Here is a 25,135-nt window from a genome sequence, read left to right as displayed (position 1 = left end):
ACTCGAGAGGAAAGTAGCCAGAAGAGAGAAGCATTTATGATTAGAGTGATATGTGACAAGAACACAACAGGTAGAAAAGAAGGAATAGGATCAAACTCACATGATCTGGACCACTATGTAGATACATTTTTTTAACACACTGTTCTTGTAACTGGCTCAAAACCACATAACTCGGGACCATAAACTACATCTGGCACAGGAAAAGATGAAAAAGTTGGGGCTAACGGGATATATTTGCCCTTGCACAAGAATTTGTATGGACAAGCAAATGCAGCCACCAGTATTTGTATCAACATGCAGGTGCAAGCACAAGTATTTGTACAAATGTACACACTGAGCATAGTATCTCCACCATTAACTTGATGTGCCTAAAGTACAAGGGTTATTTGTCCCTAGAGACGATACATTTCATAAATTATTATTAAACAGCACTGTACTTTTTCAAGTCTACAAAGCTTGCTGCCAATTAAGAAAGTGTTCTATATAACTACTCTTTATGATAATTTATTTATGAACAAATATATAAAATGGAAGAATAGTGATGTGGTTGTTATATGGAGTGAAAGAGCAATGGATGCTCGGATTTGTCCATTCAGCCTAGTGTTTGATAATAAATACCTTTTTTAATGTTAGTTTTAAACAATAAGCACAAACAGATACACATATCTGAAATCCCCACCTTGCTTCATTTTAATTATGTCCAACATAAATAATGTCCAGACGGGAAATTCTAGCAGGTAAGAAAAGGTATTTGAAAGTTGCTGGAAAAAAATGTGACTCACACCCCACTGAAATCAGTGATCCATTGAGTTAACTCATTGAACAGGCAATTTACTGTGTGATTCTAACTCTTGTTGTGTTAGTGGAGTGACTGGAGGTCACAGGTCAATAATTTCATGCAGGGCTCATTGTGTTAAAAGGATACAATTAAGAACAGCTTCAGAAAATACAGGCAATAAGTATAGCGAAGTGCAATCTATCTTGGTTGTGACGCTGCGCATTATTATTATTATAAAACTCCAGAAAGAACAGTTTTCATAATTTCTTTATTGATTTCACCATAACATTGAACCTTTATAACTGCGGGATAAAATACATAAATGAGGATTAATTATTCGGAAGAACCTTTTCCTTCTATTTACATAGATTTTCCCTCGCATGACACTGAATGGCAATGCTATTTATTGATTTACATTAACAATGATATGTAAAATACTTATTATCAACATGCATAACAAGGCAAAATATTTTAATTAAGACAGCCATTAACCTATCCTAAACAATGTTAAGTTTTTTTAGCTTGCTCTGATTTATTGTAAAAATAATTTTTAAATAAGCACATGAAGAATAATAGTTTTCTTTTCCATTTTTGGGTAGGTGACAATGTTTCTCACTGAAAGCTGCAGCTTCCAAAGGTTGCAGTTCATTCTTTTTAATGCATATTTTCACTTCAGCTTTTGTGAAATAATTCCTTTAAATTTGCTGGAAATTCAGTTTTATTGTAACTGCCAAAAGTCACACTGCAGCAAAAGCAACATAAACATTTATGTGCTGTGACTCCAAAGTCCTTGTGACAGGAAGAGAGATCAGGATGCATGAAGAATGTCAGGTTGTGACAAGTGTAAACAAAGTGTTCAGCACTGTTGTCTCTACTCATTTACAAATGATGTGTGGACTAACTTCACTGCTGTCACCTGCTCTGGAATTTCAATTGAGGCTGAGTGCATCACACAGCTGCATGACAAAGTGGACAGGTTTTCCGTGTTCGGATTTCCCCTTGTAGTGCTCGATGTTTACACTGGCTGCACATCCAGAACTGATATTCCATGATGGGTCGTCCTGTCACAATGCATACTGGGAACTTGTTGTCACAGCTTGGACAAGCTGATGACCTAGATGAAGAAAGACAAAGACAATACAAAGTAACTCTTGATACATCAGTGCCTTAGGAACCAGGGGGGCAGCTTACCCCTAAAAAAAGATACAGATGAGGCAAGAATGTGAATGTCATTCACTGTCAGCATGGAGTGTCTCCAGCCCCCACCCCCCCCCCCATTGTGTACAATACTGTGTAAGGTAATTGAAGAAATGAAGCCTTTGCTTTAACAGGCCAAGATGCATAAGAGTTGAAGAAAAGACATTAGCAGCACCACTAAGCAGAGAAAATAAATTTAAACACACACATAAAAATAGTGATTAGCTCCCCTTAGCCTTTGCTATTTCCAATAAAATAATTTAAGATTGCTAAATTTTATATCAAAGAGTGGTCAGGCTGCATGATGAAAACCTACTCAAAGGTGAAAATTGGCCCTGATGGTGTACCTTTGTTGTTGCTGCATCTGAACATGTCCTCACAACAACTAGTACCGACAGTACCAGTCAAGAGAGTGATGATGATTATGAAATGTTCAAAAAGCATCAAGGCATAATAAAAACAAAATTGACAAAAAGAGACTCACCAGTCTGGAATGGCACATGAACAGCCTGTGCATTCCATTTTGTTGGTGCGTGCATCCTTTGGACTGTTCCTGTAGTAATAATTAAGATATAATAATGAATATTTATCTGATGCCTTTCCAAAATATATGCTCTCAGCATTTCAGATGTAGGAGAAACAACAATACAGACTTTATCTATATAAATAAACATACATTATATAAGCAAACTGGACATAGCTGGATGAGATCACTGATTTTGAAAAAAGTAAGTCTTAAGGAGGTCTTCTTTAACAAACTGTTCTGTGACAGGCAACTTCTGGCATATCAACATAACCATCTTTGTGAATAAATCAAGAAATTTAAAAAAGTTCATTTGTAGAAAATATTGTTTGGAGTGGAGTTACAGATCTGCCAAATAAAATACACTTTAACTAGGTTGGTTGGTTTATTTATATAGCAGGAAAGTGCTTCCACCTTGCCGTGATTTTGCACCACGGAGAGAGAGGGAGGGGGGAAGAAACTGAAGTACTCGGAGAAAACCACCAAAATCCAGCCCTACAAACAGGTGTTGCATACAGAGATCCGAACCCTGAGCCACTCAGTGCAGTGGTGACAAGCGAGTGTTTTAACCACTAAACTTTTGGGTGCCCCTTACTTAAGCTAGTGTGACTCGTGTTTTGTTATCCTCAGATGAGTTTATTTAGATATAGGTTTCTGAAGAAAGAGGGCAGAAATACATTCCATCTAGACCAGGGGTCTCAAACTCATATTAGCATGTGGGCCGCAGTGGAAAGTAACAGCCAGTCAGCGGCCGCACCACGAAAAGAAATGTTTTTTTCATTAAATTTTGAACACTACTTCCGTACTGCAGTAAATGCTAAAATAAAGTTTTTATAATTATTAATTACATTTAGAGTAGTTCAATTACATGCACAGGCAGTTTAGTTTATTAAATAAGTTGACGTGCTCTGTCACTAATACGGGGGTAATTTTCACTGCGGGAGTTAATCACCAAGCACAACATACATATACACCGCCGGACATGCCGAGGGCCGCACAAAAATGTTTCGCGGGCCGCATTCGGCCCGCGGGCCGCGTGTTTGAGACCCCTGATCTAGACTGATCTGTAGGTGATGGCATAAGAAACAGTGGATTTAAATAAAGATTTACAGGCAGTGATACTTAAAAAAAATTCTATAAAAACATTTAAAGTTTAAGAGTACAGCAGGAAGAGATGACTTGGAAGAACATTTAGCATTTGCTAAATAACTAAAGGGGTACATAATTCTGTGACTGTTTTGTTAAATCAACATGAATTTAAAATTTTTTAACATGAGAATTTGTACATACTGACAATTTATACTTTGGAATACAAAAACTGGAAAAATGTGTTGGGTCTTTAAATTATTTTCATTTTTGACTTTCCCAGATGACATAACCATAGAAGATAAAGCATTACATGAACTATTTAATCTCAAAAATTTGTCTCCCTCATATAGAAGGTCATGTGCCCTCTAGTAGAGTCTCTGCAAACCAGGCATGTGCTAGCTCACTATCAGGGAGACAACTTTTCGATGGTTAAAGAACTAGTGTAATCCTTTATCTCCTATGGTCATGTCATCATAACCTCAATGAATGAAAGTTTACTCTAAAAATTTTACTTTTTTAAATAAATGAATGCATGAATCTGGGCTTTAAATAGGCTATACATCACTGAACACAGCATATCAGTAAGTTACTGTGAGCAGATGCAGAGTCCCATATTAGAAAGTACATTAAATCACACATACTTGGTGAAAATCTCTAGTGCCAGCTCATCATACTGCTGCTTGTGTTCTGGTGTCAGGGTCTCCAGTGACTCAAGCTTGATAAAGGCCTTAGAGCATGTTCCAAAGGCGCGGTTTGCACATGCTGCCAGGGCTGGTGAATACACCAATTAGCAAATGTAAGTCCATTTTTTCTTAATTGGTCAGACTCCAGACAGTTATATGACATTCTGCCCCTATGCATCTGTTCATTATACAATTTGAGTGCCATACACCACACCTTGCTATCCTTCTTTTACATATACTCAATACTTGTGGTAAACAAGCAAACAATTTCCAGACTATACTTGCCTAATAAAGCATAACTATAGCAGATTATTGAATTCATCTAGTCTGTATTAAAAGCCGTTCTATCAGCATCACATAACCGTCAAAATAAAACAGATTCACAGATTCACCTCAAATATCCTTGGTAAAGGTATTCATAAATAATATGACCTGGCACAACTGGCACCCATCTAAAAGTCTGCTACAAAGTCCAAATCATTTTGAACATTCGTAGTTTTCCCCATACCATGGACAGTCATTGATTTATAACCTACTGTCAACTTTTCAACTTTTCACTGTTTCACACATGTACCCAATCATGCAAGCACACTCCCACATTGGGCTAGGAAAACATGTTGAAGCATAGAAGTTACCCTCATGAAGCTGTTCTGTCGAAATTAAAGTGGTATCTTCTTGCCCCTCTCCAGGCATTTCAATATCTTAGGTCAGCAGCTCTATATCCTCGCTAGAAAACCAGCCAAGGCTGATGAAGCTTGCTGCATAGCAAAGATGTTAAGTGTCTGTAAATGTTGTAAATGCTTTGCATGTGTTTAGCTTCTATACATCAGCTTTCTTGCTCCAGTCTTTCTTCTTTGACTTTACCAGATGGTATGATCATAGGAGATAAGGGGTTACACTAGCTCCTTAACCATTGAAAAGTTGTATCCCCTGACAGTGAGCTAGCAGGTGTGTTGGCCTTGTATTTGCCTTTTTACACTGTTAGAGGGCAGCTGGACCTAATGGAGGAGGTTTGTGCTTGCCAGGTCATCGGCTTTATTGCTGGGAGGACGCTTTTTAATGGGCAACCTCATGGCTATAACCTTTTTCTGTTTGTCCTTACCCCATGATGTTACGTTCACGGTTTCTTGAAAATGACTCCATAACATCAACTTGATGGTTTAATAATACTGTTTCTGCTTACCCTTGACCAGTGAGGTCAGCTTTATGTCACTGACCTGTTTCTGCTTGCCCTTCCCCCGTGACGTCAGCTTATGCTTCTGAATGCTCCCCAGAGACACCATAACATACGTTCTATACAAGGGGCCCTCCAAGAATTTTTCTGTTCTTCTGCTACCTATAGCATTAAATCATAATCAATAAGTATGGAAAATTGGCAAAAGATGGATTTTCTATAGGTTATATTTGACTTTGGATTTTTTCTTATCCTGTTTTAGTATTATCATTTAATACTGAGTATGCACAAAATATGACTGTTTATTATGTTTCATGCACATCTGTCAAAATGCTTGGAAGCAATTGTGAGATGCATTTGAAAACATTAAGGTAGGGCAAGCTGTGTCATCTGATCTGCACAAAATGATGCTAACTCAGTATCGTTTCAAACAGCCAATAAATGATTATAATTAAGTGTTAGGGCAGTTGGTTATAATCGAGGCTTGCCATTAAGTAGGTTTTGTTGTCAACCAAATAACACTAATAGGTTGATATATGGTCCATTGATAGCGATGCTAAAATTAGTTTAATCTTCAAAAACCAGATCTTTTTTCTCTAATCCAGCTATTGTTTAACAAGGAAAAGAAAAGCTGGTGTTATTATTGTAACCACATATACTCTAAGAAATATTTTGAACTCTGCAAGATGGCATCAAACTTATTAGCGACTGGAACCATGTTGACAATGACAGAAACTCACTTTAAAGAGAAGTTTGGCTGCCTCCATGAAGTTACCAGCTTTGCGAACAGTTCAATGGCAGAGAGAACTTAATTTTTTTCCAAAAGGTGTGCAGCATATTTGGCCAGTAGCAGATCAATCTCCCGTACATTGTGTGACTTTGCTAATTCTATGCCTTTGTCCCACTGATTTAGGTTGACACATGTGTCAATGGCAGTCTTAATACGATTACACTGCACATAAATATGAAAGATATATGCAAAGGCATAATGTAGTTGAGTAAGCATTTTCACATCTGACATTTCTGATTTAATAATGTACAACATGAAAAAACAGGCAGAAAAATACTTGTAATGACTTGGATATATGCTTTGTTTCGTACTCCTGCTACATAACATTCAAAATAGCCTAGTACAGCGATTTCTGCAGCAGAGACTTTGCTTCAAAAAAAGACTATAATCTGCAATCTGCCATATTCTTCTTAAATCATTTGTGGTACTATTGTTAATGAGTTTCACTTGGGTATATTGCATGGCAATTACTGTTGCTGAAAAGACATAAAAATATTTACACTTTAATGATTTGATTTTTAAGGCTGTCCTTTAACAAATGCAATGAAACGCAAATCTATCCATCTCCTAAGGTTTTTATTGATGCTATGTGCAAATCTACTCAGCTTGTAAGACTTTTATTAGACTATTATGCATTTCTGCCATAAATGATTAGTTTTGCTTTTCACCATTTGTAGAGTGATCATAAGTGTTGAAACTTTTAGCAAGAACATGAAGTAAAAAGAATAAATAATTAAATGATATTCAACATATAATTCATGGGGTATTCAATATGTTATACATTTCATACTTATTAAATAATTAATGAGGTATTTAATGCAATTTTTTTCCACATTAAAAAAAATAAGACAAATGGAAGACATGCAAACATGTCAATGTCTCAGCGTTATCTTCTCAAACACAGCATAACATACCTTAATGTAAGCTTCCACAGCCTGTTCACACATTCCCACGCTCTGAAACATACCTGCTATTTCCTGAAACACAACAGTGACACATGTATGCACAACAGTCTGCTGTTCTTCAAGACACTCTATAAAATCAATAAGACATTCCATTTCAGCAGCTGCATAGCAATGGCTTTGCATTATACTGGAGTATAATGTGATGGAATGTATTACTTGGGACTATACCCAATGCTTAATTTCATTGCATCACAAGTATGCGAAAGAAACCCCAAACACTGAAACATTATGAAAAAGAAAAGACACTGACAGCCAAGAGTTTGTGGTTTTCAGGAAGTGTGTTGACCAGCTTTTCAAGCCCTGGATAGTCCTCCAGCATGTAGTAGCACTCAGCTAGTCTTTCTTGGTTACGGCCTTGGATGTAATAGGTAACAGCCTGTTGCCTAAAATAAACACCAAATTGAGCCTGAAAAGTTCTTTTGCTATAAATACAATTGCCACATGACTATGATCATCACCGTGCAGGTGCCAATTCTGCCTTCACAGTAAATGACTTGGCAATATACTTTTGCAGTATCTTTCAGGTCTGCTCATTTACAGAAAAAGTTTATCATCTATTTACTTCAAGAAATGCCATGTAGCAAGGAATAAGGTCAGACAGCAGGACACACAGTACAAAATTTACACTAATTGGTTTCTTCCTGTCTCTTCTAAATACCAATGCCATGGAAATGCTTAATAACTTTTAGCTTTCTGCATAAAATGTAGGTAACAATGTGGTGATGACTGAGAGAGAGAAAAAAAGAGTAGAAGGTGTGATCTTTCCACAAACCATTTTTGTCGATCAGCATAATAATCTCCCACAGCATTCCAGGCTTCTCTAACTGTAGGTCATCTCCGCCCCCTCCATGCTTCAGGAGCTGAATGACCTTAAACCAGTCACCAAGCTTTTTCCGTAGTTGACTGCAAGATCTCTGTGAAGAAACCAAAACATCACTGAGGAGCAAGGTGTAAGTTTCAAAGCTAACTATAAATATAAAGCTCCAAAAGTAGCTATTGCATTCAATTTAAAACACCAAAGTTTTCTTATCAACATAGTAGCAGATGTCATCATGACTACCACAACCACAATCATCAAATTTAAAACTAAAATATACACTGCACATGAAGTCAAAGCGCCATTTATAATATTCCAACCTAACCATGTCCAACTTAAAACATAAAAATGCACTTCACCTTCTATCCATATCCAAGTAGATTTTTTCAGCATCTTCAAAGCGTCGGAAGTAAGCTGCAAACCTCAGCTGGCTTATTTGCTCGCTGTGATTAATGAAAAAAGTTTAAGGTCTGTGTTAACTAAACTAAAACTTAGAAAACTACTTAAAATATGAACAGCTTGTATGTAGGTTCTCCCTCTTTAAGATTAATCATATGACACAACAAGAGCAGCTAGTGTGGCAACTCCTGTCATGTCCTCGTGGGTAAATGCTGGAAGAACATAATAGGGCAGATATATTTATACTTTGTCAAATATAATCAATACATAATACAGTATAATGTATAACACATGATGAGGTACCTGCAGATTACCAAGCCTTTTAACAAACTCAATGCCCTGATAGTCTCGGCACTTGGCAAATGCTGTCTCTGCCACTTTTAAGTTCAGCTGTTCAAGGGCAGACTCAGCCAGCAATCTCCTGAAAAGGTGGATTAACTTTAACAATACAACTGTGCCCTAAAGTTTTTTTACACACTTCCAAACCAATTCACATAGCAGATCAGATTTGTCCCTCGCATTTAACCGTTCATAGTAATAACCATGTATAAATCTAAAAGTATATTCTTTATAACAGCAAATTCTTATAAAATTATAAAATCTTGTACTTACCACAGTCTTGGATGAGGATTGTCATCTATGAACTGCTGAGCCTCTGATAGTCCAACTTTGTCCAGAAGCTCACGAGTGTCCCGCAGTGACTACAAATTATAGTAATGATAGTTTAACTTACTGTTAATTTCAGTCGATTAAGTGCACCTTTATATAAACTGCACCCACTAAATAAAAAAAAACAAACTACTTTTTAATTTTATAAGATGCAACTCCAAAGCTGCATTGTAGCATTTCGTCTCATTTTCGGCTTGACTTGGGTGTGTGCTTCACTAACTGATCTGAATGCTTCAATTGTATGTGGCTTTGATTTTAAAATGTGAACAGTTAACACTGTAACAGCCTTCATAGTTAACACTTTAACATAAAGCTCACTGAAAAATTGAATCAAAATCTGAAAAATCTGGAAAAATCCGCATTGCTTTTTAAGGTGTAGGATTTAAAGCTGGTGAAAAAGTCCCGGCTTATAGACTGAAATTTATGGGTAGAATCAAACACACACAGAAAAAAAATATTAGTCTTCACAGCTGCTATTAGGCATTTTCTTTTGGACAATGCCTCCACAATATTTACATTCTGATTATCCCCCTTAGCAATAATTCAAGTCAAAATATTAAAGCTAACGCAGGAAAAGCATGAAATTATGCTCAGTCATCAAGTAGTATACAGAAAATAAAACTGTCACAATCATAAAAATACAAAAACATTTCGAAAAGAAAAGTGGCACAGGCACAAAATTAAATCCACGAATGTACGAAATTGCATTATAGATTCACAGATCAATATTGCACAAAATGCTTGAACTCAGATTAACAGGAAAAGACAAAAAGAGACAGAGCTAAACCCCTCTAGCCACATTATGCGAAGGGACATCACTATCAGGTATATGCATGCACTTACATAACCACCCCAACCCTAATCCTCCATTTACACACACAACCCTGCCCATCCCACCACAAATACTCTCACGAGACAAATATAGACAGACATCTAAATATTACTCCAACTTCATGACAAGTAATGGCAAACCTTGATTTCAAGCTCAATAATATCATCTTTAGATGGATTTTCTGGGTTCTTCAGGATTTCATCCAGCAGCACTGAGCGGATCTGCAGCTCACTGAACTGGCAGATGTAGCCACTGCTCAGAATAGGCTCCTGAAGCATCAGTTCAGTTCAGTTTAAGATCTACCAGCTAAACTTTAAAAGCTAAAATGGGTGAAATAATATGTTGTTAAGAATTTTTTCTATTACTGAATGAAATAGTTTTATCGTCTTGCAAATAAAAGAGTGCAGCTGTTTGATCTGTATAAGCTACTCTGGAGACATCTTTACAGCTTTTTTGTTTCCCCTTTTACCACAATGAGCGAGTAGAGTCTCTTGTCCACCCTCTTCCTTAGGTCTACTCTGTGCAAATGAATTGTATGCTGATGGTGATAATGATCAAAGTAAATCTATAGTAAACTGAAATAAACAGAACCACTGAAAAAACTGTAAAAGAGAGAGAGAAATTCAACCTCTGGATCCAGATTGCGGAAGATATACATCCTAGTTTTCTCCATCATAGCAAACAGCTCGGAGTTGTCCTGAATAAAACCACACAATGTTCAAATATAAGTTAATCCTCAAGTCACCAAACTATTTTCTATCACCTACGAACATAAATATTACAAGAATACAGCAAGCTATTTAACCATAATTTGCTAAACATAAATAATTTTTCTCTCTCTCTTTCTCTCATAATTGATCTTGACATTGCTCATTACTGGATTGTATTGTAAAGCAGTTTTAAGATGTGCACTTATTTTCTTAAATGCTCAAACCCTAGCTGAAGCTACACTCTTAAAGTAACAAAGAATCATCAATCTGGTTGGTTTATTTAGTAGGAAAATGCTTCCACCTTTTGAGGCGATTTTGTGCTATTGGGGGAGAGGAATGGGAAGGAAACTGGAGAGAAAACCCCAGCATCCAGCCCTGTGGACCAGGCAGCTAAAGAATCAATCCACTGATTACAACTCTTAGAGAGATATGGAATATGCTGGATTTCTTAAGCTACATTAATACAAAGCTTTTACAACAATGAAAGATTCACCGGTCAACTACTTCTTATGGGATCATCAGTTTTCTGACACTTTTATCTTAAATAGGAGTACAAACTATGCTCACCTCAGCCCACTTCATGTCCCACACATCCTTGCGCTCAAAGTTGAGATGCTCACCCACAACTTCTTTGCCATCAGGATCAGTCACTCTTGTGTCCAAGTCAAAAAATGTGAGGACGCCAGCAATATCAATAATAGCCAGTCGGCTGAAAAATTTGATAATCACATTCAGTTGTTTTCTTGAGGAGATAAAAAAAGATATTCTTTTTAAAATAAGAAAACTAAGCATGCAACCTACAACTATAAGGATTATATTTAAATAATATAGAAAAGAAGGTTGTATATAACCACATCAAAAAATACTAGAATGCACGGTTATCTTTTAAGAAGACCAAACTGCTATATCAGGAGTTAAAAATTGTTTGTTATGTTATTTGCAGTTCATTTTTCTCAACCATACTATGTTGTCTCTTGACATAGTGAAACAGCCAGGCAGATGTTGGTTACAAGAAAATGCCTTCAAAAATCGACTCTTTTCTTATCTACTGAATGACTACATGACTTGTTTTATGGAAAGCTAATTAAACCTAAGATCAAAAACCACAAACCTGGATGTGCAGTTAAGGCTAAGTTGATAGGGGCGACAGCCCAGCGAATACTTGTGGGTCAAGGCTAGAGATGGCATAGCATATCGTGCCAGGGCCCCAGACTCCCGTCCCTGAGATATTAGTAGATATTGTCATTATGGATGGATGCAGTCAAGACATACACATTAAAATACATGCACAGTTGTGAACAAGCACATATTTACAGAAATATTTACATAAACATAGACATATAACACATGCACACATACAACAAGTACAATCATAGATGCACATATAGATGATAACATAGAAATTCTCTACATTCTTGAACAGCATGCTGAACATATGCTAAAACAAACTAGTCATGTTTCCTACCTACAAAAAGCAAGTGCATACCTTCCATCAACATAGCACTGCTTAAGAGTCTCAATTTACTGTAACAAATATAGTATTATGTTAGTAAAAATGTACCATAATCAGCCCTTTTTCAGAAGCACACATGCAGCAAATTGGATCCCCGGTGGCCTGCAAGAAACAAAACACAACTAATCTTTAGAGATATACATTACATAGGTGCAAAGCTGATAATATACTGTATTTTATAAATGTAATACTCATCAAAATTATTGTAAATACTTCTACATAATCTGAACATTTCTGTATACACATCCCATGGAAATCCCCATCGTTCTGGTTACAGCAAGAACAGACTATGAGGGTTATACTTTCAGGTGTGTAACATTAACTTTATTAAGTCCATATCACTATACTATACTTACATAACAGAAGATATAAAGAGGACCACACTAATCTATACAACACAAAAATTGTGAAAGTATGATTCAGAAGACTGCTGAGTGAGACACCAGTCATGTCTACAACATACACTGCCTGTTTATTCACAGTGACAGTATTTGCCCTACACTTGGTGGCTCTCATTGTAACATTTTGAGGAACATGAAGACATTTATCAGTTTGAAAAGACTGAACAAATTTGAAAAAATACTGATGTATAAAAACTCTGGATATACCATTTTTGAAACATTAAGGGGTAATTGACACAAAGTTGAAAGCTGGAGTTGTAATTCTGAGAAAGTGAATGCAAAAAGATAATTATTTACACTCAGGCACTAAATTTCACATTTTATATTAGAGACGAACATTTTTAACATGCATGAAACCACAGTGAATTTGACATAAAAATTTTGATGCTTAACAAATGAAAAAGAAGAACACTGTCTTTGCATGAGATGAAGGAAGAAATGTGTAATTAGAAAGAGTGCCTCTTTGCTGTAAACTACAGCCAATAAACCCATGTTAAAGAAAAGATGTGAATTATATTATGATCATAGAGAACACGACTGCATGCAGATCAGCCTGTATACACGTACACATGTGCAAGAACATGAGCATATGTTCATCAAGTTTACATCATAGCTATAGCAAAACATTTCACATGAAGTAGTTGGTGCATCAGATGGTCTAACAGACATTCTTGAGAAAATGTTGAAACACGAGGCAAGACAGCCATTCCTTTCTCTCTCGTCCTATTGTCTGAGTTACAAGAATAAAAGCAAGAACTAAAATAAAATATCAAAATCAATAATGTTGTATGATTTCCATTTGTAATGGAAAAGAAATTGGTTCTAGAGCCCTGAGTCTAGAAAAAAAAAGAAAGGATCGAATGCCATTATTTCAGATATCTTGGTTGAATGGGAATTGCCAGTAAACAAAGCCTAATCCATTTTTTTTACCTTGTTCTTGTAGTTTTTCATACCTTTTTGTAATTTATTTAACTGAGTTCCCTTTCATTATTCCTGTCATTGACAACATGGCTACACTGTGTATACCTGAGGAATTCAGCAATAGCTCACCACAATGGACCAAAAGTACTTGCTATTCAATTTTGACCACTATTATTTAAAGACAGCTGAAGCCAGTGTGTTATATAGCAATGAGAAATGATCTAGTCTAAGAATTACTTGTCAAACAAATTATAAAAAGCTGACACAGTGCATCTTTGCAAGGCCAAATGAGTACTACTATTCAATATAATACTAAAGTATTGTGGCATAAGTGAGGATAATGCTTTCATGAAAATGAAAATTTTTAAAAGTACACTTACTGCACAAGCCTTGCTGAAGTCTATCTCCTCTTGTGCAGAAGTTCCTGATGGTATGTCATCAATGTGGAAAAGCCTGAAAGCAGAAGACAAAGCAAACAAATAGTCATAAATAAAGTATGTTTACCTGGCAGAGCCAAAAATAAATGAAGCAGAGTGAAAGAGAGCAAAAGCCAGACACAGTGAGAAAAGGAAGGGATGTTAGGAGAAGAGATTCCTTAGGGAATGTGGTCTTGAAAACAAGGTTATACAATTAAAAGTAAATATCAAGTGTTTCTAAATATGTAATCTTAACGAAAAAGGAGGAGGAGGAGAGAGAGGGGCTTTTTTTCCATTTTCCAAATTACTGCATAGTAGCACAATGTATCACTAGGAAAAAACATTGGCTAATTAGCGTGTGGTGTGTTGGTGAATTATTTTAGGGTTTAAGAATTACCGACTGACTTTTCAGACCCAGCTTTGCGCTTGGTGGCCATCTCAAGAGTAGCTATCTTCTTTGGATTTTTAAACTGCCAGCAGTAGAAGGCCTCCTTGCAGGCAGCGATGATGTGAGTCCTTGTCATTGTCAAGTATAAGGGGTCCATATCAACGTACTTAGAATCAAGTGGTGTTCCAATTGAGTTGCACAGTACCAGTACATACTGAAACAATAAAGCAGTAAAAAGTGCTTAGGGCACAAAAGGAAGCAAAGATCTGCACGTAAGTACTAATGATGATCTTTCCTGATGCCCTCAGAATTAACTCACAACACTCAATAGTTTAATACCTATCTTTTCCATTTTTTAAGAAATACATTTTAGACGATCATGATCATAATCTCTCACAATGCCAATGTCAAATTGATTATTATTGTCATTGTTTTCAACACCACAGTCAGTGACTATCAAAGGCTAGTTAAATAACACTTACTTGGCCCACAATTTCATCAGCTTTTGTTGCTAGGCAGCAATAATCCCCATAGGCAGTTATTGAAGTAAGATTTTTGACATGCTTGACATATTTCTGCAAAATGATATCTGATATCAGAATGCACATAATGACCATGGCCCCAGAAAATGATGATGAGCAATGTAAAGTTTTAACATGGTATGCAGATGAAAATTAACTAAAAACTTTCTTTAATGCTATAAAGCAAACATTCCAAATCCAAAATAAGAATAGCAGTAATATCCAGTTAAAGTCAAACTCTGCTACTAAATGCCATTGTGTCAGTGCGTGCATTACCTCATTGTTCTTGAAATCCCAAAATATGACACAGTGCTCTGTACGGTCTGGCTTTGTGAATGCATAAACGATTGTGTTGGTGCAATAACCCCACTGAAAAAAAAAGACTTTCGTGTTAGCAAATACCAAATACTTTTATATTATTTCATCATTCACATCTGATATGACAAGGCAATCTTACAAATAAAAAAGAAACAGAGTGTTGTGATATGTGCACACATGCATGCATGTCTGTCTAATCCACCAAATTTTGCATTTTGTAGGAATATCATGGCTAGGTCATGGAATATTGTGGGTTGGTGTCTTTGCTCCAGAGCATGTGTCTTGTTCATGTTTATTCTCTCCATTCTGAGATGTTACTCATGTTTGAAAAAAAAGCACTATATTAAAAAACCCACCTTCATCTGCCACACAGAACAAATGTGAACAATGTTGTAATTTGAAATAGTACATATTACAGAGGGGGAGGAGGGAGAGAAAGAAGAGACAAAGACATAGAAGTAAAAATAGAGTGGAAATAATAGCTAGCAAGCAAGTCACATAGCTGCTTGTGTACCTATAGCTGAATCAGATTAGGGAAGGGATTTCAAGAGTACAAGTGTTTCCCTATTTTACTAAAGTGATGTTGAGCATGAATAAGTTTGACTCAGATGAAGTGATAGAAAGTTCACAATAAACATACAGATTGAAGAGTTAGCAGCAGAAATAAACCTGGGGAGTATTTGCATAAAGGCCATAAGTTTTGAGAATTTCTCTTCAAGTGTTCTTTCACTTCTAAAAGGAGACTTTTAAAAGATATCATCCTTTCAGCTTTCATTTCTTACCTAAAGTTTTATGCAGAAACAAGTATTTTAAAAATAGATTTTCAGTTACTAGTAATGTTGGTGGATCTGGAGTCTCAGAATAATGAGGTTAAAGAGACAGGGATAGCACTACCCACAATAAACCAAAAACGTTAAGCACAGCTAAAATAGCTGTACAGATAAGTCACATTATCATCTGGACATATGTTTGCAAAGTAAAAAAAACAGATAAGGCACCTTATAGTCTGGACGTATGTTGGCAAAGTAAATAAAACTGTCAACAGCAAGAGCAATTCGAAGACTGCCACCTTCCCAGGAACAGGAACTCATACTCTTGCCAGGGACCTTCAATGTGCGCAGATGCTAAAATAAAGTTTATTTGTATTTCTCAGTATACAGAAGCAAGGTTAGACCAAATGCACAGAATGAAAATTCTTAGCTCTCAAGCTTGATGATATATAATTATCACATTTGGCAAAATGTGACTATAAAGTATGCTAGCTTGCATAATAAAAAGTCTTTTCTAAGTCCATAATCATAATTATTCAGAGAAGATCTGGCTTTTGTATCTCCTATGTCATACAAAAACTAAAGCAGGCACATCCATCAACATTATTACCTCATCATGTTACTTTCTAACTATTTACCTCCCCTAGTGGTGTGTAGAACTGTACAACATTGACCTCCTTCTCCTGCCCCAGAGCATGTTGGGAGCCAGCAACAGCTAAGATAGAACCTGTGTGATTCCATGAAATCTGCACCACCTGCATACCGGTGTCAATCAGGACCGGATCTGTAACATAATTAATTAAGATTAATTTTTTTAAAAATTAGAAGCAAATACTGGCCTGAGGATAATCAAATACACTTAACATGAAACCATCAAAAGTTAGGATAACTGAGGACTGTTCTAGATGAATACTGGTCTGGAGATATCGATCTCTTGGACCAATGCAAAACACTTTTAAACATCAATTTTAGTACTATTGTTTGTTGGAACTAATCAAAATAATCATAATAATAAGATTTGTACAGCATGTTTTCCCAGTTTAAAACAGGTTCAAAGCAAAACAAAAAAAATAAACACAAAGATTCCAAATGAACATAGCACGCTTACAGAGACAAAAACAACAACTATATTCAGGATCAAAGTAAAATGGGATTCAAACGATAACTTTTTTTTATTAAAGATTGCACATGTAGCATTATGCTTGGAATGTAGCATTGCAGTGCCCTCCTCCTCTCAAGTTGAAAAGCCCTCTTGTAGCTGGCATGCAAGATGACAACATAAGATCATCCATATAGATAGAATGTATTGTATTGACTATATGCAAATTGATGAAATTAAGAGGTGGGTGCTGCACCTGAGTGACTTGTCTTCATTGTGTTAGCCCCATCTTGCCCATCTGATGTATCTTTTAAAGGTTAAAAGCACTATCAATTATGCATTCATTTGACTCACTTTCATCGGTCTCTGTGCGCATAATTTGGCATCGACCATTGTCAAAACACAATGCAAGGCTTGGACAGTTGGGCTCAACATAGCCATGGGCACCATTGTACCACTCAAGGCCTGCGATATGTATGGCACCAGTAATGTTTGTCAGACAATACACCTGAAGCTTGCTCTGCAGAAATATACAATAATGTTTCCATGCACTTGGTTAACATCATTTAACAACCAATCAATATGCAGATTGACAATCACAGTTTTATATGGAGAAACATAAGCAAAGGCACACAACCACTGTCATGGGCAAAACAGAGATCTCATTGTAGGCACATCAACCACAATATTAGCAATTATTTAAATTTTAAAAAAATAAAAAACCCCGAAAGTTGTGCTTCAAAGTCCCACACTACAAACCAATGTGAATAACTGTTATCGAAAACATAAAAATCATCAAGTAATTTGGGTTCTTACAATGAAATTTCCCACATTGTCGAAGACCTGGACCTCTCCATTAGCAATACCAAATAAAATCTTTTTGCCATCTGGTGACCACTGGAAACATGCAATAATAATTCATCCATAAAACCACATTCTATGAGCTGAAGTAATCTGAGGTGACAAAGAATTAAGTGGCTAATGTAATTCTGTGTTCTGGATGCACATCTACTAGCAGAAAAACAATCTAACAAGGCAAATACTTCAAAATGAATATATTCAGCTAAGCCTTTCTAAGTTTTCAACATTAGAAACTGCTGTGTGAACTTATTAACATTTGGCATCCATTCTCAGGAAAATGGACATTTACAGTGCCCATCACCCCCATTTACATTGACATTGTGTCTTTTTCAGACTGTCCTCAAACTGTTAACATAATCCTCATCAAACTGATTATTACTTTTGTTCTATTACTTTGTTCTATCACATTTTTGCTACTGTACTAATGTACTTATCAGGACTCATAAAGTAACATATCTCAACATGCTCAGCATACCTCAACACATGCCAGCTGAACCTGACGCAGCTCCTTGCCCCATATACGGTTTCCATCTAAGGAACCCACAATGACAGCTCCTGAAAACATACCAACATTTTCTGATAAACTCCTGTAACATAAGCTATTCCATATTTTGATGATAAATAAACAATACAGGTAAAACCTGATTTTTATTCAAACTACATCAGCAGCTTTTACTCTTAAATCCTAGAATGCTATAAAAATATGAAGAACAAATGCAAACAGTATTTTATTAAAAAAAAATTCTAGACATGGCATAAAAATAAGTGAAAATATACTACAACTGCCAAAGCTATGCAGACTGATATACAGACACAAGAACACAAGTTAGCACATGCACACAGCCATCACTACCTACAAAAACTGAGCACACACATGCAGAGATGGGAGCAGGGAACTTTTATGGGACTGAAGATTTTCTGTGAGCCGTGTCACTGGAGCATATGCACATGTCACATATGCGTATCTCTCTTTTCTCATACACAACGACATCTATTACCAGTCATTAAACATCTTTATTCATTAATAGTTTAATAATATTGTGTTTTAGTTTAGATCATGCAATTGCTAACACTTTTAAAAAAAATCCAGCTATCCTCCAAACAATCAATGGTAAAGCATAAACATATAAGCATGCATATGCATACACACACATATATACAGACAATTTTTGTGAGCCTCACCATCTTCATAAACTATGCAGATTTTCTGTCCATCTGATGTCCATTTCATGCCCCGTACAACAGACTTGTTACGGTTGTTTATCATCTCTTCATACCACGATCCTGTTGCATAATTTTGTTAATATTCTTTGGTGTGAATAGGGCAAACAGATGCACATATTAATAATCAATGGTTTGATATTGTACCATCTAATAAAACTTCCCCACCTCATCCAAAAAAGTATTTAAATTATATATTATTCACCAGTGACTTTAAAAACGGAGGAAAGATATCTGACTGCTTTAGTAAATATGTCACCACAAATAGACCTCTTCAAATACTATAGATACATCTGTGGCTGTTTTAGAATTAGGGTTTTTTTTAATTGCTAGATTGTTTCCAACATGCAAAATATAAAAATGTTGTCTGCTGAATGTGCAAGAACTCTTATTTTCTTATTTAAAAAACTGCATCTTTCTACCTTTGTAGAGCATCCACACAATGATAAGACCATGCTGGTCACTGGTGGTCAGCTTCTGATGATGTTCATTCCAAGCCAAAACTTGAACTGCACCTATATTTGTAATCTAAAATGTATTAACATAAGCATCTTTTTGCTACACTTTGTCTTCAATCAGATTAAAAAAGGCAATGTGGATTTTTTAAATCAAACTTTAACAAACTATAGTGGACTGTACATTCTTTTAATGACTAAATAAAGTTCAGTACAATATACTCTTTCTAAAAAATTTCGGTGATTGGTTCATAACGCAGATATAACCCTTTAAACATCACCATGCACTGTAAGGTCAAATATCTGACAACATGTTTGTTCACAGAAATGCCTGATTAACTGACGGTTCTCACTGGCTGAGCCTTGATGTCGTAAATGTTCTCTTTCTGTGCATGGTGATGTTTGTAGGTATGTCCTTTACACAAGGGGTATTCAACCAGTTTGGAAAACTATCTCGACTTTTAAACACTAAATGCTGTAACATCATACCATTTTTATAAATTAATATGATTATCATAAATTTGTATTACAACATACCAGCATGTCCCTCAAGTGACTGATTCATAGAGAGATTACTAGGTGCTGCAAGTCCCTTCACTTTGGCATCCTTGCCTAAGTAAGAAAGAACAGCATGAAAAGCTGAAATCTTCATGTCACTGACTTATCTGATAAAAAAAGGATCAATCAAATAGTTAAATAATCAATTCTTTTAGACCATATATTTCAAGAAATCAGTTCTTTCAGACCAGACAGTTCCTGCAAGACAAATTAATACTTTAAGAACAAAGAGTTCCAATATGACAAATCAATACTCTAAATTGGACAGGTCTAGCAATACAAATCATACAGTACTTTTAGACTGCATTAGCCCAACAAGACAAATTAATACTTTAAGATCAAGACGAACAAATCATCTGATGACTATAACAACATGCTGCTATTTTATCAACCACCAGAAATGATGGTACCATGCTGTTTTGGAAAAGTATTTGGATTCAAAATTTCATCAGTTAAGGTCCTGAAATAAACTAGCCTAAACATGTATTATAAAAGCAAAATAGTCAGTTAGTCATCCCTAGACTGGTATCTGTCGTTGGTGGGAAGCACACAGATAGATGTGGTAGCTGACAGAGCCCACCACTCTTGCCTACTCTGGATGATAGTGAGCAGATACTGTATGAGGCATTCGTAAGTCAGTGCTCTCTTTGGCCCCAGTGGCATCAACTGCCCTCCAAGATGCCTTGGAGAATAGTTTTCAACAAAGTGTCATGCCAGGTCGTATGGCCAAAGAAGACAAACTTATGTCACTGGACAATTGAAAGTAGAGGTTTTCTGGTGTCCTATGAGTGTGGCAATCTTGTTTCATACAATGTTGTAGCAAAATAGCATGCTCTTTAAAACTAAAATTAAAATCAAAAGATTATCAAAATTACTGTAGCAGTATTACCAATATTACAACTAGATCAACCATTTACATGTGTATTTATTATTACAATATAGTAATATTGGTAATACTGTTGAGTTATACACACATATATATACATACACACACACACAAATATATACATTCTCCATTTTTTTTTCTCTCACTTATCCCTCATACTCTCTGAAAAAGATATTGATAGAGCAAAGGACAGATGAAAAGGTGATTGATGATTGTTAACAGATCAGTTTCTCTAACCCAGCTGGAATGAATAAATTTGCTAAAAAACAGAAAAAAACAGTCTGTGACAGCAATGGGTACCTATATGCCTTTAATGAAAGTCGGCATCCACACTAGAATATGCCATTAACAGTATACAAAATAAAGCTAAAGACTAAAGCAGAGGCAGCTACACATGTTTCCAATTTCTCTTATTCACCTTTTTCTCCACTAGGGACTTCTGCTGTAAAGATTAAGAGAAAAAAGTATTAATATCTAACAATTAGAATATAATTTACAGTAAAGGATTCCTTTCTTCTTCTTTATGTGAGAATGAAAAAAAGTATAAAAATGGATAGAAAAAAGTTACTATAATAGAAATACTTTTTACCTGCTTGTATCTCCAGTCTCAGCACTTTCAGAAGACCCTCCTCTCCTCCACAAGCTATATAGCCATGTTCTCGATTCCATGACACGCATCGCAACTTAGTGTTGCTGGGGATGGCAATCTAATGCATAAAAAACGTAGCTATAGATCTGTACACGTTTGTGAGCTTGTGCCTGCTGGTTAATTTAATTCTCTAAATCGCTGTTCTTTCAATAAACTACACACTCCTACACACCGAGTCTTAATTCCCAATAGCCACCAGTTAAACAGAAGTGCTTCGTCTTTAAATTGAGAAATTTCTTTAACAATACTAATATTTTCTAGTGTTTCAAATTTAACATCAAGATCTTTATTAGTGGGCATAGTACCTTTTTACTGAGATACACAAACATTCTTTGAGTTCTTCGGTATGTCGTCTGCAAAGTCTACATATAGCGTCTCACGTCGCCATGTTGTCTCCAAGCCGCCAATGGAATGTCTCGTCTGTGGGACGAGACGAGAATAGAGATCACTGAAGCATTCTGGGAACATTTCCTTTCTCGCACGAGTTTCCTGTCGACAGGTCAGGCTTAATTCATGGCTGCGTTAAATTGCTACGTGTAATATAAATAAATCTTTTTCAAGTATTGTTAGTTGCTGTTACAAAGTTTAAATCTGATCTCTTGTTGGTTCCAGAAGCTGGTTGGCAAAAACATTCGTGAAAATGGTAGTGCAAAAGAAATCGGTATGTACCATGACACGTGGTTTTTTACTCACTGTAATTTCATCATGATGATAGAATATATATTTCACTCAGTAGTATGATCTTAAGGGAAATAATGTTATTTGAACATTTGTGTTAACTGCTTTCAGTGGTCATATTACGTTCCTCATCGAGAAAATTTGTCAAATGTGTGGCAGTGATACAAAGATCTGTTCATAAACCGAACACTAAAGGGGTCTCGGTTGAAGCATGTCCTGTAGAGTGTAGACTGTAGAGTATGACTGTAAAATGCTAGCGCGGATAGGCTGCAAAACTTTTGATATTGAAATGCATGTTATTTGCTAGAAATCTACTGTAATATTTGCTGTTGCCAACTGTCGTGAGGTGAAAGTTTGAGGTAAAGGAATGAATCACATGGCATTAAATTATCTTTAACTAAATCAAATAAAAGTCATGTAACAAACGATAACCTTTGATTGTTGTTACTACCTATAATTTGTTGTTGGTTTTGCAGAAAAAGGCAGCAGAGAACATCAATGCCCGCCTGGCATTGGTTATGAAAAGTGGCAAATACTTTCTTGGCTACAAGCAGACACTGAAGACCTTAAGACAGGGGAAAGCCAAGCTAGTCATTATTGCAAACAACACTCCTCCTCTCAGGTGCGTGGCCTTTCTTACATGCCAGATCTTGTTGGCTGCCAAAATCATTCTACTAGAAGCTCTGTGCTTTAGCATAATTCATTTTTTAAAACCAGCTTTGTGTCCACTGGGTGGGCTTTTTGGTGAAGAAAGTATGGTTCAGTATCTGTTCTTAACTGTAAAACAAAATGACACGATTATTTTCAAATATAACATAAATGACAAATGTTAACCCTCATAGCATGACATGGAAATATTACAATGACTGGCTTATAACTGAAGACAGCAGTGGGTGAAGCTTGTTTTTTTTTTTATTATTGCTGCTCTGAGATAAACGTTAGACCAAGTAACTGATACATTTTTTGGAAAAGAGAAAACTTATACTTTACAATAAGGATAATGAAAATCGTATTTCCCGTGCTTCCTAGCAAAGACACTATCATGGCCCATCACATGATGGGTGCTAGTGAATTTGCATTGCTTAACTTTAGAGGAGCAGATTGTAAAGCATACCACAAAAAAGCAGCCTTATTCACCAAGTTACTTGGTGCATCTTTTTCCCAAACTATGGTCTTAAAATATTTATCTTTTCTATTAGTTTTACACAATTACAAGTTCATGTTTGTTGAAATGTTTCTTGAGTGGACTTCGGAGCTGATTTCAGCAAAGATGAAGTCACGTTATTGTAATACTTTATTTATCTGTAAGCAGTGAAGGATGATATGGGGTAAGTTCTGATGCTGGAGATGGCTTTGTTATCAAAACTCATGGCATTAAGTGATTTGGTCACCAATGTCTCTGCTCAAGGTAAAGATTGATGCAAACAGTGATTTAATGTTGATTAGTTTAAAACAGGGACCTGGTCTGTTTGGTGTCGCAGAGATACTTAATATCTTAATATTTTTTTTAATGTACTGGTAGATACTACCATTTACATTCATACTGATGCATAAATTTTTTTTCAGTTTTGGTTCAGGTTCTCCAAAACAATACCCAGTTTTTTTATCTGCATTCTGTGGGAAAGGTGTTACACATTTTGTTACTTAAACTGGTGCATCTTTGACCAGCTCTTGATTATGTAATTGTTCTGGTCTCAGTTGTCTTTACAAAATCTTTCATTGTCTACAGAAAAAGTGAGATTGAATACTACGCCATGCTTGCCAAAACTGGTGTTCACCACTACAACGGTAACAACATAGAACTTGGCACAGCATGTGGCAAGTACTTCCGTGTCTGCACCTTATCTATTACTGATCCAGGTAAAAAAATATTTGAAGCATATCAAAGCTTCAATAAATATACTGCCATGACAAGGTCCCAACTGGAAAGGGACGCCCAGAACCGGGTCCAATGGCAGGGTGTGGTTGCAGCCCTTTGCTCCACTGGGGGCAAATAGGACGAAGAAGAATTAAATATACATCCAATAATACTCTTCATCGAATCTTCCATTACTAACCTTATTTGCAGTTTTACTGCTCTTATTGTATAATTCATTTGTCATTTCTGAGTGCAACACAAATTCTGATAAGCATATCCATAGTGCTTTGTTTTTTTTTCCCCATGCTTATCACATGGCCTTTTTATTTCAGGTGACTCTGACATCATTCGCAACATGCCATCTGGAGATCAGCAACAACCGACAGCATAAATCGTTGACTTGGAGAATAAATGTCTGCTGTTAAAATTATCTTTTGTCTGGCAGTTGATTAATGGAGTGGATCTGCTTGTTGCTAAGCTATGTACAGGTCCAGTTTCTCTAAGTAGACTTGATTTTTAAATCATATTACATAAAGGGTTTAAGCAACCAGGAATCAGTTCAACCCATCGCAACATGCACTAATTTTTAATCCATTTCCTTATGTTGGCCAAATGGAAGAACAGGATGCTTGGTATTTGTAGCTCTAGAATGAGATGATTGTAAGGAGAAGATAATGAACTAAACAGATGGTTAAAATATTTGTGCACATCAAATTAAAATTACCCAGACAAAAATAAAGCTCTGTGCAGTTTTGCATTGAAACTTGAAAGTTAACGCAGTTCTAGTGGGCACAACTTGACACCAAGCGTTTCCAAATTTACCCTAGACTAACAATATGTTCCTATGGAGGATGCTCTTACAAAAGGAATGAAACATGGACAGCATACAAGGGTCACGAATAAACAGTGGTACTGGAGGCGAGTCTAAAAAAAAAAAAATACCAAGTAACGAGAACATTGTGATTATATATAGAAAGTAGGAAAGATCAAAAGGGG

At 36.0% G+C, this 25,135-nt stretch overlaps 2 protein-coding genes across 2 annotated transcripts; one reads left to right on the top strand and one right to left on the bottom strand.

The window, feature by feature from the left end:
* Positions 1-1,027: 1,027 nt before the first annotated feature.
* Positions 1,028-22,060, bottom strand: LOC112561649 (WD repeat-containing protein 35-like). Its single transcript, XM_025234239.1, is given in 34 exon segments — positions 1,028-1,892; positions 2,460-2,528; positions 4,229-4,358; positions 4,556-4,569; positions 5,551-5,606; positions 6,185-6,231; positions 6,234-6,396; positions 7,149-7,211; positions 7,450-7,582; positions 7,972-8,020; positions 8,023-8,097; positions 8,100-8,113; positions 8,376-8,465; positions 8,723-8,836; positions 9,028-9,116; positions 10,057-10,185; positions 10,545-10,613; positions 11,194-11,335; positions 11,738-11,847; positions 12,188-12,241; positions 13,842-13,914; positions 14,283-14,479; positions 14,748-14,840; positions 15,063-15,155; positions 16,103-16,228; positions 16,513-16,658; positions 17,328-17,493; positions 17,790-17,870; positions 18,310-18,389; positions 19,017-19,118; positions 19,478-19,570; positions 20,048-20,122; positions 21,544-21,661; positions 21,909-22,060. Coding segments are annotated over 34 exon segments (3,243 nt in total). The 5' UTR covers positions 21,933-22,060; the 3' UTR covers positions 1,028-1,726.
* On the top strand, positions 22,037-24,569 carry LOC112561713 (60S ribosomal protein L30-like). The gene is made up of 5 exons (XM_025234337.1): positions 22,037-22,102; positions 22,216-22,264; positions 22,758-22,903; positions 24,011-24,141; positions 24,472-24,569. Exons 2-5 carry the CDS (start codon positions 22,244-22,246, stop codon positions 24,528-24,530), a joined length of 357 nt encoding a protein of 118 aa, XP_025090122.1. The 5' UTR covers positions 22,037-22,102; positions 22,216-22,243; the 3' UTR covers positions 24,531-24,569.
* The last annotated feature ends 566 nt before the right edge of the window (positions 24,570-25,135 follow it).

The sequence above is a fragment of the Pomacea canaliculata genome, linkage group LG4, assembly GCF_003073045.1.
Source record: "Pomacea canaliculata isolate SZHN2017 linkage group LG4, ASM307304v1, whole genome shotgun sequence".
Lineage (NCBI taxonomy): Eukaryota > Metazoa > Mollusca > Gastropoda > Architaenioglossa > Ampullariidae > Pomacea > Pomacea canaliculata.
This window is presented reverse-complemented; position numbering and strand designations above follow the sequence as displayed.

Coding starts and splice junctions, on each gene's coding strand:
- LOC112561713 (XM_025234337.1), top strand. CDS start 22,244: ATGGTAGTGCAAAAGAAATCG. Junction 22,265..22,757: donor TGGTAGTGCAAAAGAAATCG/GTATGTACCATG, acceptor TTGGTTTTGCAG/AAAAAGGCAGCAGAGAACAT. Junction 24,142..24,471: donor CTTATCTATTACTGATCCAG/GTAAAAAAATAT, acceptor TTTTTATTTCAG/GTGACTCTGACATCATTCGC.